The sequence below is a fragment of the Mustelus asterias genome, chromosome 1 (assembly GCF_964213995.1).
Source record: "Mustelus asterias chromosome 1, sMusAst1.hap1.1, whole genome shotgun sequence".
NCBI classification, from domain to species: Eukaryota; Metazoa; Chordata; class Chondrichthyes; order Carcharhiniformes; family Triakidae; genus Mustelus; species Mustelus asterias.
The window spans coordinates 72,184,308-72,202,442 of NC_135801.1; the positions used below are offsets into that span (position 1 = coordinate 72,184,308).

Here is an 18,135-nt window from a genome sequence, read left to right on the forward strand (position 1 = left end):
TTAAAGATAGCAAATACCTGTATCTGATTTCATAGTTTCCATTACTGAACAAAAGGTAACTTGTATCAAATATCTCACTCCACTATTTTAATGACGGCTGTAATTGTTTTATTTTCTTTCTAACATAGTACTTATGGGATTAAAACCAGGATTATGCACAGAAAATGGCCATTTTTACAATATACAATTTCCCAAACATCGATGATATTTCTGGCGAGATATCTGATGGATAAATAAAAGCGCTTTATGGAAAAGCCTAGTTTCAATATCTCCAATCCAGATTCCACTCTTCTCACAGCACTGTTGATTGGAGCAGAGAAGACTGAGGGGTGACCTGATCAAGGTACACAAGATTATGAGGGACATGGACAGTGTGGATAAGGAGCAGCTGCTCTCCTGAGTTGAAGGGTCAGTCACGAGGGGACATAGGTTCAAGGTGAGGGGTATGTGAGGAAAATCTTTTACCCAGAGGGTGGTGATGGTCTGGAATGCACTGCCTGGGAGAGTGGTAGAGGCAGGTTGCCTCACATCCTTTAAAAAGTACCTGGATGAGCACTTGGCATGTCATAACATGCAAGGCTTCAGGCCAAGTGATGGTAGATGGGATTAGGTGGGAGTTCAGGGGTGGAATTCTCCTGTCCCGCCCAAAATGGGATTCGTAGTGGGTGGGACACGGGCCATGCAAAGGTTCATTTATCTCGGGCGAGATTTGCCGGTCTTGGGGTGAGCGCGGCCAGAAAATCTCGCCCCAGGTGTTTCTCGTGTGTAAGTACAGACTTGATGGGCCGAAGGGTCTCTTCTGCACTGCATGATTCTATGATTCTAAGATTGCCCTGGCCATGGTCAAAAATGACATCCTGTGTGACTGTGACCATCGCTCATTATTCCATTTTATCCTTCCTGAGTTCTCTGCAGCAACTGATTCAGATGACCAAGCCTTCCTTCTCCAACATCTCTCTTCCACAGTCAAACTTCATGAACTTGCCCTTGCATGGTTCTACTCCAATCTGTCTAAAGTAAGAAGTCTCGCAACACCAGGTTAAAATCCAACAGGTTTATTTGGAATCACGAGCTTTCAGAGCTGGTGAAGGAATAGTGCTCCGAGAACTTGTGATTCCAAATAAACCTGTTAGACTTTAACCCGGTGTTGTGAGACTTCTTACTGTGCCCATCCCAGTCCAACGCCAACATCTCCACATCAATCTGTCTAAACACAGCCAACCCATGAGTAGTAACAGCTTCCCCTCCTGCTCGTATTCCATCCTTCCAAAGATCTTTCCCTGATCCCTCCTCATCTTAATCTGTTTGTTGCCCTTGCTGACATCATCTACCAGGATGAACTCAATTTCCACATGTATGCTCAATACTCCAGCTCTACCCCTCCACCACTTCTCTCTGCTCTGTGATCACTCATGTGCTGACAGACTGCCTGGCCCAATATCAAAGCTTTGATAAATCACCACTTGTCTCGAACTGAGCTGGATTTTGTCTTTAATCCCTGATCAATACAAATTAGCTGTTAGACAGGTAGAGGCATGGAAATGAAGGCACAAATATACAAGAGGTTTGAAACACTGGGCTCCAGGAAAATGCCTGGAGTAAAAATCAAAAGAAAATAAGATGTGCATTAAGTAACTTAAAGTAAAATGCTAAGTATTATAGGATATCTTTGTTGAAAGTAATTTATACCCCAATTATGTTCCTTGGCTTGTAAGTATACTTTGTTGTAAATACAGGGGTAGAAATTCTGCATAGGTTCCTTAACTTCTTCTCCATAATTTGGTGGAAAATTGACAAAATCCCCGAAGAAATTGCATAAATGTGTTGGCAGAAATTGGGCAAGTATTCCTGCAGAAATCCTGGGTGGAAAGACTTCTTTATTTGATCAATGACAACTTGACGGTTTAAAGGTATGGTGTGAACGCACAATTATTTTTATCTCTGTTTCCTTTGCAAATGCGACTTATTTCTTACACTGGTCGATGGGTGCTCAAAACAGATCCGCTTGTCAGGAATGTCAGAGAGCTTTGGGTCTGGAATCCATCATACCCGAAATTATTCATTCATGATCACTGTGCCAGGACACACACAATGAAAGCAGTAATTTATTTATCATCAGACCTGATAAGAAATAGAAGCAGGAACAAAGTCATACAGTTCCTCAAGCCTGTTCCACCACTCAATAAGATCCCAGCTCATTTGTGGCAGAATTTTTTGAGATTTTTTCCAAGTGTCCAGCTAACATGAAAACGGGAGAGTTGCTGATCCGCTTTTCGGGCGAGTTTTCAGTCCCAATCATATGCGTTCAGTCTTTGAAAATATGGGCGAGACCATTTCTAGCTGCGAGAGGCAATGGGCGGGGCCTAATTCGTCAGACAGCCAGCAGGTCAGATCAGAGCCCCAAACTACACATGTGCAGGAAAAGTGGAAAAAAAACAGCTCTGATGACAGAACCCCCCCGGGCCAGATACAGCCTCCCCTTCCCTCGCACGGACATTGGAGACCCACCCCCAACATTACTGACCCCTTACCCCCCCTCCTCCACCCCACTCCACCCCCCTCACTCCCACCCAGCACATGGCCCTCTCATCACCTCCCCTGGTCCCGATGGCTGACTGACATGACCTTCTCTTCCCCCTACTCCCGATCATCACAAAGGCACAAATTCTGCCCCCCTCTCTCCATCAGCACATCTCCAAGTGCTGACTTGGCGTCCCCTTCATGGTAACAAGGCAAACTGTACTAAATTCGCTGGAATTCTCTAACGGGTGTGTGACTCACCCAAACTGCCCTAACAAGGGACAGCTCCATTAAATACCCAAGGTTGGACAGACAGGCAGGCAGTGCAGGAAGAAATGGCCTCCAGGAAGACAGCTCCCAGATTCTCTGAATCAGACCTGGACAGGTTGCTGGAGGTGGGAGAGGCAAGACGGGATAGTCTCTTCCCCCAAACAGGACATTGTCCCAGGGGAAGGACGGAAACACAGCCTGGGATGCTGTGGCCATGTGTCTCAGTGTCAGGGCATTGGCCCGGAGAACTGGGAAGCAGGGCCGGAAGAAAATTAATGACCTAATCCAGGCACGAAAGGAAGAGACAGATGGAGAGGTTAAAGAACTCTGCTCACCACCACCCCAGCAACACAGCCCCCCATTCCTCCCCACAGCCTCCCAGCAACACAGACCCCCATTCCTCCCCACAGTCCCCAGCAATACAGACCCCCATTCCTCCCCACAGCCCCCCAGCAATACAGACCCCCATTCCCCCGCACAGCCCCCCAGCAACACAGACTCCCATTCCCCCACACAGTCCCCCAGCAACACAGCCCCCCATTCCTCCCCACAGTCCCCAGCAATACAGACCCCCATTCCTCCCCACAGTCCCCAGCAATACAGACCCCCATTCCTCCCCACAGCCCCCCAGCAACACAGACCCCCATTCCCCCGCACAGCCCCCCAGCAATACAGAGCCCCATTCCTCCCCACAGCCCCCCAGCAACACAGACCCCCATTCCTCCCCACAGTCCCCAGCAATACAGACCCCCATTCCTCCCCACAGCCCCCCAGCAATACAGACCCCCATTCCTCCCCACAGTCCCCAGCAACACAGACCCCCATTCCTCCCCACAGTCCCCAGCAACACAGCCCCCCATTCCTCCCCACAGCCCCCCAGCAACACAGACCCCCATTCCTCCCCACAGCCCCCCAGCAACACAGACCCCCATTCCTCCCCACAGTCCCCAGCAATACAGACCCCCATTCCTCCCCACAGCCCCCCAGCAACACAGACCCCCATTCCCCCGCACAGCCCCCCAGCAATACAGAGCCCCATTCCTCCCCACAGCCCCCCAGCAATACAGACCCCCATTCCTCCCCACAGCCCCCCAGCAACACAGACTCCCATTCCCCCACACAGTCCCCCAGCAACACAGCCCCCCATTCCTCCCCACAGTCCCCAGCAACACAGACCCCCATTCCCCCCCACAGCCTCCCAGCAACACAGACCCCCATTCCCCCCCACAGTCCCCCAGCAACACAGAGCCTCCCCATTCCCCCACTCCACTAACACACACCCAGAATCCATTCAGTAGTGAGCACAGACACTGCTGCTGGACAAGTCCTGAGGCTGCAGCACTGCCATTTCAAAGAGTTTTCAGCACATCCCCCACCTGCAACAGTGCTTGCTGCTGCCTGCACTAGGACCCATAGACATCTCTAAGATCTGAGATCAGCGTTCAGACCCGGGTCTGTGCTGAGAGTCTGAGTTTGGACCCCATGATGAACAACAGCCCCCCACACACTTGCAGCACCCACCCCCCCCCCCGACCTGAAACGCAACATGGCCGCCACGAAACAATGGGGCAGTTTAAACGCGGAGACTTACCTCCTCTCTCACCCACACTGATCAAGTGCCTGAATCCGACTTTTATAAAGGAGGTCTTTTCCACGTCGATCCGGCTGCAGCGAGTGAGGTGGTTACGGAAAGGTGAGCTGGGACGATTAGGAGTGAAGCTCACTAATGACATTGTGATGAATGCAAAAAAATGCAAATTTTTCCTCTGTTTTGGACGGGCTCCCAATTGTGCCGATTTTTTTTGGTAAAATGGGAATGGGTGCAAAAACGGGCACCATTCCCGCTAGTCCCCTCGCGCCCGATTTTACGACATTTTCCTGCTGCAAACGGGCACGAGGAGGTCATAAAATTCCATCCTTGATCTTGGCTTCTACTCCACTTGCCTGCCTGTTCCCAATAACCTTTGACTATCCCCCTTATGATGCAATGTTAATGCGGAAACTAACAAGGTTTGTTAGTTTAATGATGTATCACTGTAACATTGGATTTTAATATATTATGGTATAACCAGTGGTGTTATCCCTCATGAACCTAACAAGAGTAATTTCCACCACCTACAACTGTCGATGCAGCCAACCATTTAGGGGAGAGAAGCACTTTTTTATGAGAAAGACTTAGAAATGTTTGAAGATGAGTTGAACATAATGGATCTTTTTACACCTCGCTGCAAGAATCAACCCAACCCCTAAATCACACGTTTTTTTCTTCCTTTTCATCTAAATTATGCATGCCGTGTATAATTGATTTCAATCCTTGTGTCTGATTCTCACTGTATTGGTATTCCAGTGAAGAAAACTCTTATTAGGAAGGGACTTTTAGAAAATTGTTATGTTTTGTTGTTGCAAGATGTATTTATAAAAGAGATGTGAGAATGAATGCAGTTTGAGGGCAGTTACCTAGGTATAGTTAAGAGCACCAGATTAACCCAAGTGATGAATTGCCTCTTCCACATTACAATGCTGGGCTCACTCATAAATCTGATGGAAGAACGAATCTCCTCATGTTGCTGCTGTGCTGATATTTTCAGGTCATCCACAGCTGTTATCAGCCACGGCTGCAATCTTGCTCCCACAGGATCCAGCGGGTGATCCAGCTGGGTCTAAATCCTGACAGTCCCTTCCTGACAGCACTGCGGGTGTATGACACATGGAATGCAGCGGTTCAAGAAGGTAGCTCACTATCACCTTCTCCAGTGCAATCGGGGATGGACACTAAATGCTGGCCCAGTCAATGATCATATCCCATAAAATATTTTTTTTAAATTGCCTTTCTGATTGAAAGATCAGTCACATAAGTGGACAGCATTAACATACATAGAAAGATACATAGAAAATAGAAGCAGGAATAGGTCATTCGGCTCTTCAAGCCTGCTCCACCATGGCTGATGATCAAATTCAAGCCTCATCTTCCTCCAATATTCCTTGATCCCTTTAGCTCCAAGAGCTATATCTAGCTCCTTCTTGAAATCACACATTCTGGTCTCAACTGCTTCTGTGGTAGTGAATTCCACAGATTCACCACTCTCTGGATGAAGAAATTTCTCCTCACCTCAGTCCTGAAAGGTTTTTCCTCTTATTCTCAAACTATGACCCCTACTTCTGGACTCCCTCACCATCAGGAACATTCTTTCTGAATCTACCCTTTCTAATCCTGTTAGAATTTTATAAGTTTCTAAGAGCTCCCCTCTCACTCTTTTAAACTCCAATGAATGTATTCCTAACCGACATAGTCTCTCCTCATATGACAGACCGGCCATCCCAGGAATCAGCCTGGTAAACCTTCACTGCATTCCCTCTATAACAAGGACATCCTTCCTCATATTAGAAAACCAAACTGCACACAATACTCCAGCTGTGGCCTCACCAACGCCCTATACGATTGCAGTAAAACATCCCTATTCCTATACTCAAATCCTCTCGCTACGAAGGCCAACATACCATTTGCCTTCTTTACTGCCTGCTGTACTTGTACATGAAGGTACCATGGTAGCTGCCATGTGAGCAGTTACTTTTATAATGTGATGCTACAATTTACAAAGAAACTGGAATTCAATGATTGGAAATGATGACTCCTTGCCGCCAGTTTTCTATGGGAGAAGTGGTGATTTGGCCTACATAAGCAAGAATGACACTGTGAACTATAGTCTTGGAAGAGCCACAAGTTCTTTTAGTTAACCATCAAGAAGGCGGTAACCACTGTATTTGGCTCCCACTCCAAATCCATAACTTGTCATGAATCCTGCCTTTGTCAGATACGACTGTTCTGATGATCTTCTACCAACCTCCCATCTGCCATCCTCCAGAAACTTTAACTCATCCAATACTCTGCTGCCGTGGCTTATCATGCTTAAATCTTTTCATGATCTCACTCTTTCCTGTCTGATTTAACCTGGTAAGAAGTTTAACAACACCAGGTTAAAGTCCAACAGGTTTATTTGGTAGCAAAAGCCACACAAGCTTTCGGAGCTCCAAGCCCCTTCTTCATGTGACTCACCTGAAGAAGGGGCTTGGAGCTCCGAAAGCTTGTGTGGCTTTTGCTACCAAATAAACCTGTTGGACTTTAACCTGGTGTTGTTAAACTTCTTACTGTGTTTACCCCAGTCCAACGCCGGCATCTCCACATCATGATTTAACCTGTACATGCATGTGAACTCATAAGGTGTAGTAAATAAGATTGGTGAGCTTCAGGTTGTAGTGACAATAGAGATCTGTTCACAAAGGGACAGGACTGGATATTAAATATTCCTGGACACAAGGGCCGGAATTTTACCGCCCCGCCCGCCACAGGAATCGGAGCGCGCGAGGGGCCGAACATTGAACTTGGGTGGGATTTTTATGGTTTCGGGCCGCACGAGACCATAAAATTCCACCTATGGTGTTTGGGCAAGATGGGGAAGGAAAGCAAGCAGGTGAGGTAATACTCTCCTTAATCAATATTGCCACCCCTCCTGGTTTCCTTCCCCAGCTTAACTGAGGAAAACTAGCATGGATTTGTTAAAGGGAAATCACGTTTAAATAACTTATTTGAGCTTTTTGCTGGGGTGGCAAAGAGGGCTGATGGAAGTAATGCAGTTGACATGGTGTTCAAGGACTTTCAAAAGGCATTCAATAAAGTGCCACATAAAAGGCTTTTCAGCAAAGTAAAAGGGACAATAACAGCATAAATACAAAATTGCGTGAGTGACAGGAAACAGGGAATAATTGTAAACAGTGGTTTATCGGGCTGGACGAAGATACACAATGGAGTTCCCCAAGGGTCAGTGGTTTTAATGACGTAGACTTGGGTATAGAGGCAGAAGTTCAAAATTTTTTGATGATGCATGACTTGCAAGTATTTTAAACTGTGTGAACAGGACAGTGATAAGTTTGAAGAATTCATAGACAGGTTGTTAGAATGGGCAGAGACGTGGCAGATGGAATTGAATCCAGACTAATTGAATCCAGACTAATTGAATCCAGACTAATTGAATAATTGAATACATACTACATTTTGGGAGAAAAATTGAGGAGAGGCAATATAAAGTAAAGGGTACAAAAAGTATATGCACACATCATTAAAGGTAGCAGGGCAGGTTAGGAAAATGGTTGATAAAGCCCATGGGGTCCTGGGCATTATAAATACAGACATAGAATATAAAAGAAGAAAGATGATAGACCTGTACAAGACATGGGTTTGGCAGTATGGGGAGTACTGCATCCATTTCTGGGCACCACATTTTAGGAAGGATGTGAAGGCATTCGCGGGTTGCAGATAGATAAGACTGGAGAAGTTGGAGTTGTTTTCATTAGAGTGAGAAGGTGGAGAGGAGATTTGATAGAGGTGGTCAAAATCATGATGGGTCTGGACAGAATAGAAAGGGAGAAACTGTTCCATTGGCAGAAGGGTCCAGTACTGGTGGACTTCAATTTAAGGTGAATGGCAAAAGAATCGGGGCTGGGGGGTGGGGGGGTTGAATGATCACTAACTTGTAACCTCTATTCCATGATGAATTCACACCATCTTTAGAATTACCTGCCACAACACTTCAGAAGTACAGAAAAAACCTTGAAATTAGGAACTTGCTCCAATTGTCCTTTTATTTGCAAGTGTTCTTATTTTCAAAATGGCCCGTTGTATGCCCAGTAAAATGATGAGTGAAATATCCCTGGATTGCCTGCAGCATTTCTTCTTTTGAATCACTCTCTCCTGGGATCAGGTCTACGTTTTGAGCTCTGGCAGTAGAATATCATTTCAGTTCATTTTCTGTTTGTGGCGTTTCCCCGTTTGTTGCCAACGTCAGGATCTTTCCATTGAAGATCATGATCCTGAGAGCTGGCACTCTGCCAGCCTGCACAGAACAAGGTAGCTGCCTGGGGATTGGAGTGCTTAACAGGTCTCAGGTAAGATTGGGCAGGAGGTTGCGCAGGGATTTTGGGGGGGGGTGGGGGGTGGGGGGGGGGGGGGGGGTTGGAATGTCAGGCTGCATGCCTCAGATATAACCTACCTTCCCATTTTAACCCTGGCTGCCCAGATTTGCCAAGCCTTGTGAAATCCAACAGATAAAGGGAGATGCCAACTGCTTTAAGCAAAAGCTAAGTAACTTGATAACACAACTCTTGGGCCCTTTAGTTTCATATTGAATATTAATTTCTACCTTAAATGCATCATGTATTTAAGGTAGAAGATGGTCTCACCATCTTCAGTTTAACAACACTTTTCTTCCCATCCCCTTGTTTTGTATTGTACTGGCTGCTGAGTGAAGCTCCCACTTAGTTTTATTGAAGGGGATATTCCCAGCAGTCCCACTCCCCCCTGCTTTTTCTTGCTGCCTGTCCCTCTTTTTCTCTTCACCTACTGTTCAATTCATTTTTTGCACAGCAATATTGTGTGCAGTTCTGGTCACCTCACTATAGGAAGGATGTGGAAGCGCTGGAAGGAGTGCAGAGGAGATTTACCAGGATGCTGCCTGGTTTGGAGGGTAGGTCATATGAGGAAAGGTTGAGGGAGCTAGGGCTATTCTCTCTGGAGTGGAGGAGGCTGAGGGGAGACTTAATAGAGGTGTATAAAATGATGAAGGGGATAGATAGAGTGAACGTTCAAAGACTATTTCCTCGGGTGGATGGAGCTATTACAAGGGGGCATAACTATAGGGTTCGTGGTGGGAGATACAGGACGGATATCAGAGGTAGGTTCTTTACGCAGAGAGTGGTTGGGGTGTGGAATGGACTGCCTGCAGTGATAGTGGAGTCAGACACTTTAGAAACATTTAAGCGGTTATTGGATAGGCACATGGAGCACACCAGGATGATAGGGAGTGGGATAGCTTGATCTTGGTTTCAGATAAAGCTCGGCACAACATCGTGGGCCGAAGGGCCTGTTCTGTGCTGTACTGTTCTATGTTCTATGTTCTAACCTATTTGGTCCCATTGTTGGGTCTTTCTGATGCTGTGCTGCAGGCAAACCATAGAAATACAACAATATCATTAGCACCGTCGAAAGAAATGATTGCGAAACATGATACTAAACCTGTGTGTTGGTCAGCTCTGTCAGAGAATGCAGACTTGTTTCCAAAGATTGGAACTTGTGAGTGAGATCAGATGTTAGGTTGCGAAGCTCATGAATTTCATCCTTTATTTCCATGGAGCTAGAGACAGTGGACTCATTCAGTTTCCGCATTAATTTGTACAGCTTGGACAAGTCCTGCAGAAAGTAGAGAAAAGTCAATGTTGGTTTTAGTTTCCACTGACTAAAGGTTTTGAGGTAAAATGCACGTTGAAAAATTAGCGCTGCCTGTATACAAGTCCTGCACTTGTGCAATGTCCATTTGTGAATCAGATTTGAGAATGGATCTGGTTATTCACCAGACAGAATGCATTTTCATCCTGCACCTTTTAACAACCTCTTCTTGTTGCAATTAGAATCATAGAATCCCTACAGTGCAGAAGGAGGTCATTTGGTCCATCAAGCCTGCATTGACAACAATCCCACCCAGACCCTAACACCGTAACCCCATGTATTTACCCTGCTAATTCCCCTCACACTAAGGATGGGATTTTACGACCTCACTCGTCCTGAAACTGTAAAATTCTGCCCGAGGTCAACAGACCTTTCCATGGTCCGCCCCTCGCCCGCTCCGATTCCTGTGGCAGGCGGGACGGTAACATTCCGGCCATACGGTCAATTTAACATGACCAATCAACCTAACTCGCACATCTTTGGAGTGTGGGAGGAAACCAGAGCACCCGGAGGAAACCCCACGTAGACATGGGGAGAATGTGCAAACTCCACACAGACAGTGACCTGAGGCCGGAATTGAACCCGGCTCCCTGGCGCTGTGAGGCAGTAGTGCTAACCACTATGCCACCATGCCACCATAACAATTAGAAAAGCAAATGGTAATGCCACTGATTTAACAACACCCGCGAGAAACCAAAGAAGGAATTAATTGTTCACAGCCTCAGGAATCATACTTGAAGAGTTACCACAAATCATTTAATCTGAATTGGTGACAACGCAATCTAATTTAATTGAAAGCAAAATACTGCGGATGCTCGACATCTGAAATAAAAGCAGAAAATGCTGCATGAACTGACCTGCTGAGTTTTTCCAGCATTTTTGTTTTTATAAACCTAATTTAATTAATAGTAAATATTTACAGCTACATGTTTTGTTACTTTGACTAACTTCCTGGGGGGAATTTTAACTCCCAAAAATTGATGGACTCGGGTCGGGTTGGACATTGCAGGAAGTGCTGGAAATGCTCACCAAGTCTGGCAGCATCTGTGGAGATGCAGAGTTGCTACCAATGACATGGCCAATATTTATCCTTCAATCAATATCACCAAACTATTACTTGACCATTTATTTCACTGCTTTTGGTGGGGACTTTACTGTGCACAATTGGCTGCCATATATCTCTACATTACAATATTGACTATATAATGAATGTAATTCATGGGTCATGAAGTTGTTTTGAGATATCCTGAGGACCTGAAGATCTTTAATTGTTGGCATTAACATTTTTCCAGCCGGTGTCAAATTTACAGTAATTATACAGTCCAAAGATGTGCTGGTTAGATGGATTAGACGCGCTAAAATGCCCCCTTAGGTCCAAAAAACTGTAGTTTCGGTGGAATAGTTATGGTAAATGCACGGGGTTACAAGGATAGGGTGGCAGAAAGAGGGGGGGGGGGGCCTTGGGTAATATGCTCTTCGGAGAGTCAATGCAGACCCGATGGGCTGAATGGCTTCTTACTGCACTGTCGGAATTTTATGATTCTATTCTACGACTCTATATTTCACCGATGCTGCTTGTCTGATTGACGATCACTTAAAGTAATATTTTTTCTTGCTCCTACCATTGGAAATGCATGTCGAATTGCACAGTTGGCATGTACAGGACCAAATCACAACATCACTGTACGTTAACAGTTAATGTTCATACCATTTTTCTTTTATTTGGCAATTCATGTCTTTTAGGTTGAACTAACTTTTTGTTTGCAGATTGGTCTGAAGACAGTGAATAATAAAAGGCACGGACTTGTAAAAGATTAATATTAGTGGTGGTTGATCATCCAATTAAGTATTAGTTGGGGAGAATGTGCAGATCATGTATCTTCTATAAAATGAATGCTTTCTTCACAAGTTGGAGATATTGTTTTGAATTTATGCATTCAATCAGAACACAATCTGTATGGCAGAATGAATTACAATCTGACTGGCTAATGCTGATGTACAGAGTAACCCAGTTAATCTTATACTGCCAACTGTGCCGATTTTAAATAGCATTTTCAAAATATTTAGTGGTCACTTGTTTTGAACAAAAATGAGAAATCTATTTTTCAAAACATTTTCAACAGCCGTGTGACGATCGTTGTATTTAATCACAATGTGAGGTGAAATCCCTGTTTCTAACAGTAGATTACTACAGTGTTGAAAATTTTACTTGCTCGTGTAATGTGCGTAACATTTTTAATGAATTATAAGTGCAGCAAACTGAGTGTTGCAGAGCTTAAAATGCTTCTCATTGTTCTATTCACAATTAGTAATAAAACTAAGAAGCACAAAAATATATACATTTGTTACCTGGTTACCGATTGACTTATCTTCCACATTTTCCTTTAGTTCTTCACATTTCTCCTGCAATAAATTCAGACTCTCTCTGATGTGGACAATGCTTTCTTGCATGATGTTAATCTTCTATAAATGGGTTGAAAAACAGAAGCAAATAGAAATGAAAAATATTCTAATTGCACCAATTAGATGATTACTGATGTGGAAATATAATATAGGTTATGAGATTCCTCTACAACATGTGCTGAAGTAAGGATGTGAAATTGGGTTCCATAGCACTGCTGATAACGGGCCTGCTATACTGGAAGTGTCAAAAGGTGTCCGATCATAACATCATAACTGGCTGATTTGACATTCGCTTCATGAATGTAGTCTATGCACTGAGCCCCTGTGCTAGTTACATAGAGCTGAACAGGTGGCGACAGGAATTGTTGACTCGATTCTGCATGACATATGGGGGCTATGTTTGAAGGTCTCTGGGTCTGAAACAAATGGAGCAAATGAGAGGACACTCTGCAAATACACAGAAGGAAGAGGGCTCTCTGCAGAGCGGCCTGCTCACATGTATTTTTTGAGACCAATTGTTTTCCCTGCACCTGACCAGGAGAAAGGCTTGAGGTGACCAAGTGCTGGCAGATGGGATTAGGTGGGAGTTCAAGTGTTTCTGATGTGTCAGTGCAGACTCAATGGGCCGAAGGGTCTCTTCTGAACTGTATGATACTTTGATTCTATGACTTAGCTTCCATAGAAGGAGATCATAGAACTTTCAACCCTCACTCGCACCAGTGTGATGTCAGCACTTTCAGTGCCTGAAAGTTCATTACAGCCAAATCTCTCCAAGTGGAGGTGGGCTACATTTCCAACATTTCCCATTAGATCATCCATTACTGCATCTGTGCGGTGATGAAGGCTGTCAATCCAAGGCGAGGTGAATACATTGTTTTCTCCCTTAGCAAAGAGAAGCAGGGTGACTGGCTATGTGGATTTGCCAGGATATTGAGATTCCCGATGGTGCAGGATACAATGTCTGCTTGTGAGTGGTTCTGGGAGATCCCAAATTAACAAGGAAAGGTACATGAACCACAAGGACTACCATTTCACCTGTGTGCCATCGGTGTACAGCCATGTATAAAGCATCATGTTAGTGAATGCCCACTATTCTGCAGACAGTCCCATTGCATCATTCTGAGGCAAACTGCCACTCCCATTGTCTTTGGGCCTCCATTCAGAACCACAGGTTGACTTCCGAGACACAAGGCTTACTCTCTGTACATGTAGCTTATGAACTCTTCCCCTATCAGCTGAAAAGGTAAAGACAATGTGCATATAATGAAAGCTATGGAGCCACTAAGAACATTGTGGGGGAATTTTCCGGCTGTTCTTGCCCCGCCGCCGCTGAAAGCGAGGACGGAGAATTTGACACTCAGCCAAATCTCCGCTCACTGCAGCAGGACCAGAGAATCCCGCCAATGTGAACAGCTGGAAAACTGTGGCCTATGGGGTGGACTAACATTGTGTGCACAAGCAATGCTTCCGAATCCCAGACCACTTGAGGGAAAGATCTCCAGTAACAGGCGAGGGAACGCATCAAAGTCCCTTGTGGCTGATAAAACCCCCACACCATATGGCCACTCCCACCAGGAATCCAGAGGCCACCTGAGGCAAAGGAGCCAGAAGCATGTAAACTGAACCCCTACACTCCACATAGGCTGTCCGAGATTGCCACTCAGGCTCCAGTTTCCATAAATTAGTTTCTTTGACCACTATGGATCTACCAGCCCCCACTACTACATGCTTCTGGGATGTCCCATGAGAGCAACACTTTGACTATAGTAATAGAATATAAACCACCCACAGAAACTTTATCAATAACATTTTTACCTTACAACACATCCAATTACACAAACAGGCATGGAGTAATGAAGATAGTGTATGATGACCCTGCCGATCTTTACTGCTGTCTTGTATTTTATGAGTCCTTTACTGCTCTAGGGACTGCTGATGCATGAGTGATAGGATGCGGTGCCAACAAATGGGTGCCGTACAATTTTTAGCCAATCAGCTCTGTAAATGCAAATTCCTTTATGCAATAACACATCATAGGTCAGGCCAATTTCTGATAATTTCCTATGCCCCAAACCATAAAGGGATCTGCTGAATAAGAAATCTGAGAAATACCTCATCAAATTGCCTCAAACTCTGCTAGCGGATTTTAAAAGACATTTCACTCTGAGTTGAAAGTATAATCAGGCACGGTGTACAGTGGATGGATGCAATCAATTTTCTACCTATACCAAGCTAAAAATACCTCTCTTGTTATGTAGAACCCTTGTCTTTGAGTTGTAAGATTGTGGGTTTGAGCTGGACTCTGATTGACACCTCAGTGAAAGTGCTACATTTTCAGAGGTACCAAGGAGAATTCTAACCTCAAAAAACAGGTGGGTTTGGGTCAGGTAGGAAGCAGAAAATTTAAAAATCTCAAAGCCAAACCTCACTGACCTCAAGTTCAGCACTTGCAGTTTTAACTGAGGCTGGATGGGGTTGGGCAACAAAGCATTCCCAGGAAGCAGGTAGCCCATTTAGATTTTTCAATTAGACTGCATACCTCAGATTCCACCCCCCTCTCCTGCCCCACCCCCACTCCCTCAATCATTATATTACCATCCACCCCTTGATCACTGACCATCTGGCTCTGCCTCAATCTGTCTCTGGCCTCCCATGATCATGCTGCAACCCTCCAAACCATACTGTGCCCAACTTCCAAACTTTGTGATGTCTACCCCAACTGCATGGCTAAGGCCCTTAACATGTCTATCCCAACACATGACCAAAGCAGGAAATTTCCTTGTGTCTTTGGCCTTTGCTGCAATATTCCCTCCCCAACAGGGAGCAAAGACTGTCAATCAGGCTGTCTTCTGGGACGGGATCCTCTTGCAAAAGGCAAGCACCACAGCAATCAGGGAAACCCCTGTCCAGAATTCCCACTCCCTGCTTGGCAATCCCATGCCTGAAAAAATAGGGGCTATTGGTTTTCAGCTGAAGGGGATGAACCAAAATTCCATCTGCTTTTTCAGGAGGATATAAAAGATTCTGTGGCACTATTTGAAGATGCGGTCTGACTAAAGCCTTTGTAGAATAAAGATGTAGTTCCTTTTGTTTTGACTGTCCCTGATCTGTTTATGTACACCTAATACCTCTGCCTCCAGTCCCATTCCAGACTTTCATCACATATAACAATACTTTCAAAGATAACATAATGGTTTCAATGGACCAACTTTAACCTCAACTCTAACAGAATGAGCTAATGGTTAACTTAGCACATCTCTATTGCAAAATCAGCTCCAATGTTGCAAAGCTTGAGAAGGATTCGACAGAGCAGTGGATGTAGCACTGAAACAATTGTTCTTTGTGTAAACCAGCTCACGAGTAGCTCTTAAAAGTCTTAGTTACGACTTTAAATTTCTGGCAGTTTAGGGCAGTGAACCTTCCCGATGTCAGTGAGTGTCAAATAAGCCAGCAATATTCAACTTCACAAAGAAAACTTGTAGTAAGGGCAGGCACTCAGGTGATCCGACTTTTGTGCTTTCCCTTCAGAGGGCCCCTGGAAATCCGTCCTATGAGCTAGGTTTCGATGCTACTGGAGGCAATGTTGTCAAATAAACATACTGTTTAACTATATACCTGAACAACCAAGTATGCAAATCAGTGGAATTCAGTACAAAAAGGGTTTGGAAATGTGAAGACACCAATGATTTTTGTTTTCATTTAATATTTGCAGTGCTCGTTTCCATTTTCAAGCTGTTATTATACCAGTATTGTTTTAAAGTTTATTTATTAATGTCACAAGTTGGCCTACATTAACACTGCAATGAAGTTACTATGAAAATCCCCTAGTCGCCACACTCCAGCGCCTGTTCGGGTAAACTGAGGGAGAACTTAGCATGGCCAATGTACCCAACCAGCACGTCTTTTGGACTGTGGGAGGAAACTGGAGCACCCGGAGGAAACCCATGCAGATACGGGGAGAATGTGCAGACTCCGCACACTCAATGACCCAAGCCAGAATTGAACTTGGCGCTGTGAGGTAGCAGAGCTAAAAGTAGTATATATATTTTTTGTCATACGCACCTTATCCAGAGCCTGGATTTCCTGTAAATTATGCACTTTTGCTTCATTTGGGTCTCCATTAATCAAACTTTTGCTTTGGGGAACTGAGGGTCTAATCTCCTCAAACTGTAAAAGAAAGGCACTGCAATCATTAAGAGAAAGTAATATCACTACAACATATCAAACTTGCACGGTTTGTGATTGTGGAAGAGTGTAGTGTAAGTATGTAAACCACACGGTCAGGTTGAGAATACAAAAGACACATTAGACTAAATATCTGATGGTATTGCATCCATTTACAGTCATAAAATGATACCTAAGGAGTATGCCTACCCAGGGTCTGCACTGGAAGCACACTGTCCACCATACTGGTAAAGGCTCCTGTATTGACTTGAAACAGGCAATAGGTCCTTTTCATGCGCAGTTGGAGGGCTAATGCCTGCTTTAGGCCCCCTTTCCAAAATGTGTTAGTAACTGACTGCAGTACAAGTAGTACATGCTTTACTCAGTGTTCTCAGGCACTTGGCAGCCATTACTTTCACAAGATCTTGTATGGGTCTGTTATAGACTAATTATTAGAAGTTGATTAGCATGAATAGTCAACAACAACTCCATTTTCATTGTATCATGCAACAAATAGGATGTTAGAGGATAAACTAGACACTAGAGGGGCCTTGACCATCCAGCTTGCCTTTTATATTAATGTAGATAAAATGATGCTTCAGCTGTTACGTTATTTATGTTTGTAGCAAAATACTTATTTTCCTATAATCCTAACCTGATAGAATCAAAGCACTTTACACAATGAATTTCCTCTTGGAGAATGGTGACTGTAAATGAAGTAGAGTTGCTGTCACCAGAACAAAGAGATTGTCGCCACAAGCCCCTGACACAAGTATAAATAGACTGCAGGTTTGGCACTAGAAACAGCCAAGATTGTCTTGTTGTCAAGAACTGAATGGCTCAACCTATCCATGCAGCCTTTGATACAATTTTATTGTTCTGTCCTTATTTGCCTGGACAGGCACTCCCCAGGCATGCATCATCTGTTATACAGTCGTGAAATATGACTTCAAAAGGAGTGTTAAGGCGGCACCAGCTGCTATAGAAACCTCTCATTACATAAATTGAATAGTTTCAACAGAATTCAATGCTTGAGCTTATATTACAGTATGCCTGCGGCATTGCGATGTATGTACAGTATCCTCAAACTCACTTTCCCTCTCACTCTTGCAATATTTGGTGCTTTATACAAGTCACTGCCTCCAATATCTGTGCCAGCCCTTTGTCCCTCTTCTGGTTGTCCATATTGAACATGGGCGGCATGGTGCCACAGTGGTTAGCATTGCTGCCTCACAACGCCAGGGACCCGGGTTAAATTCCAGCCTCAGGTCACTGTGTGTGTGGCGTTTGAACATTCTCCCCATGTCTGCAAGGATTTCCTCTGGGTGCTCCAGTTTCCTCCCACATTCCAAAGATGTGTGGGTTAGGTTGATTGGTAGTGCTAAATTGCACGTAGTGTCAGGGGGACTAGCAGGGTCAATATGTGGGGTTACAAGGATAGGGCCTGGGTGGGCTTGTTGTCGGTACAGGCTCGATGGGCAGAATGGTCTCCTTCTGCACTG

General features: G+C 44.7%; 1 protein-coding gene across 2 annotated transcripts in view; it reads right to left on the reverse strand.

The window, feature by feature from the left end:
- LOC144494019 (uncharacterized) overlaps window positions 1–18,135 on the reverse strand; it is a 66,697-nt gene that overhangs the window by 16,823 nt on the left and 31,739 nt on the right. The window contains exons 4-6 of one of the 2 annotated variants that reach the window (XM_078213698.1): window positions 16,532–16,636; window positions 12,416–12,529; window positions 9,857–10,030 (exon numbers count right to left, since the gene is read on the reverse strand). In XM_078213698.1, the coding sequence (XP_078069824.1) occupies window positions 9,857–10,030; window positions 12,416–12,529; window positions 16,532–16,636 (393 nt within the window). Of the gene's footprint in view, window positions 1–9,856; window positions 10,031–12,406; window positions 12,530–16,531; window positions 16,637–18,135 lie in introns of both variants that reach the window. The other variant, XM_078213627.1, reaches the window with a different exon arrangement.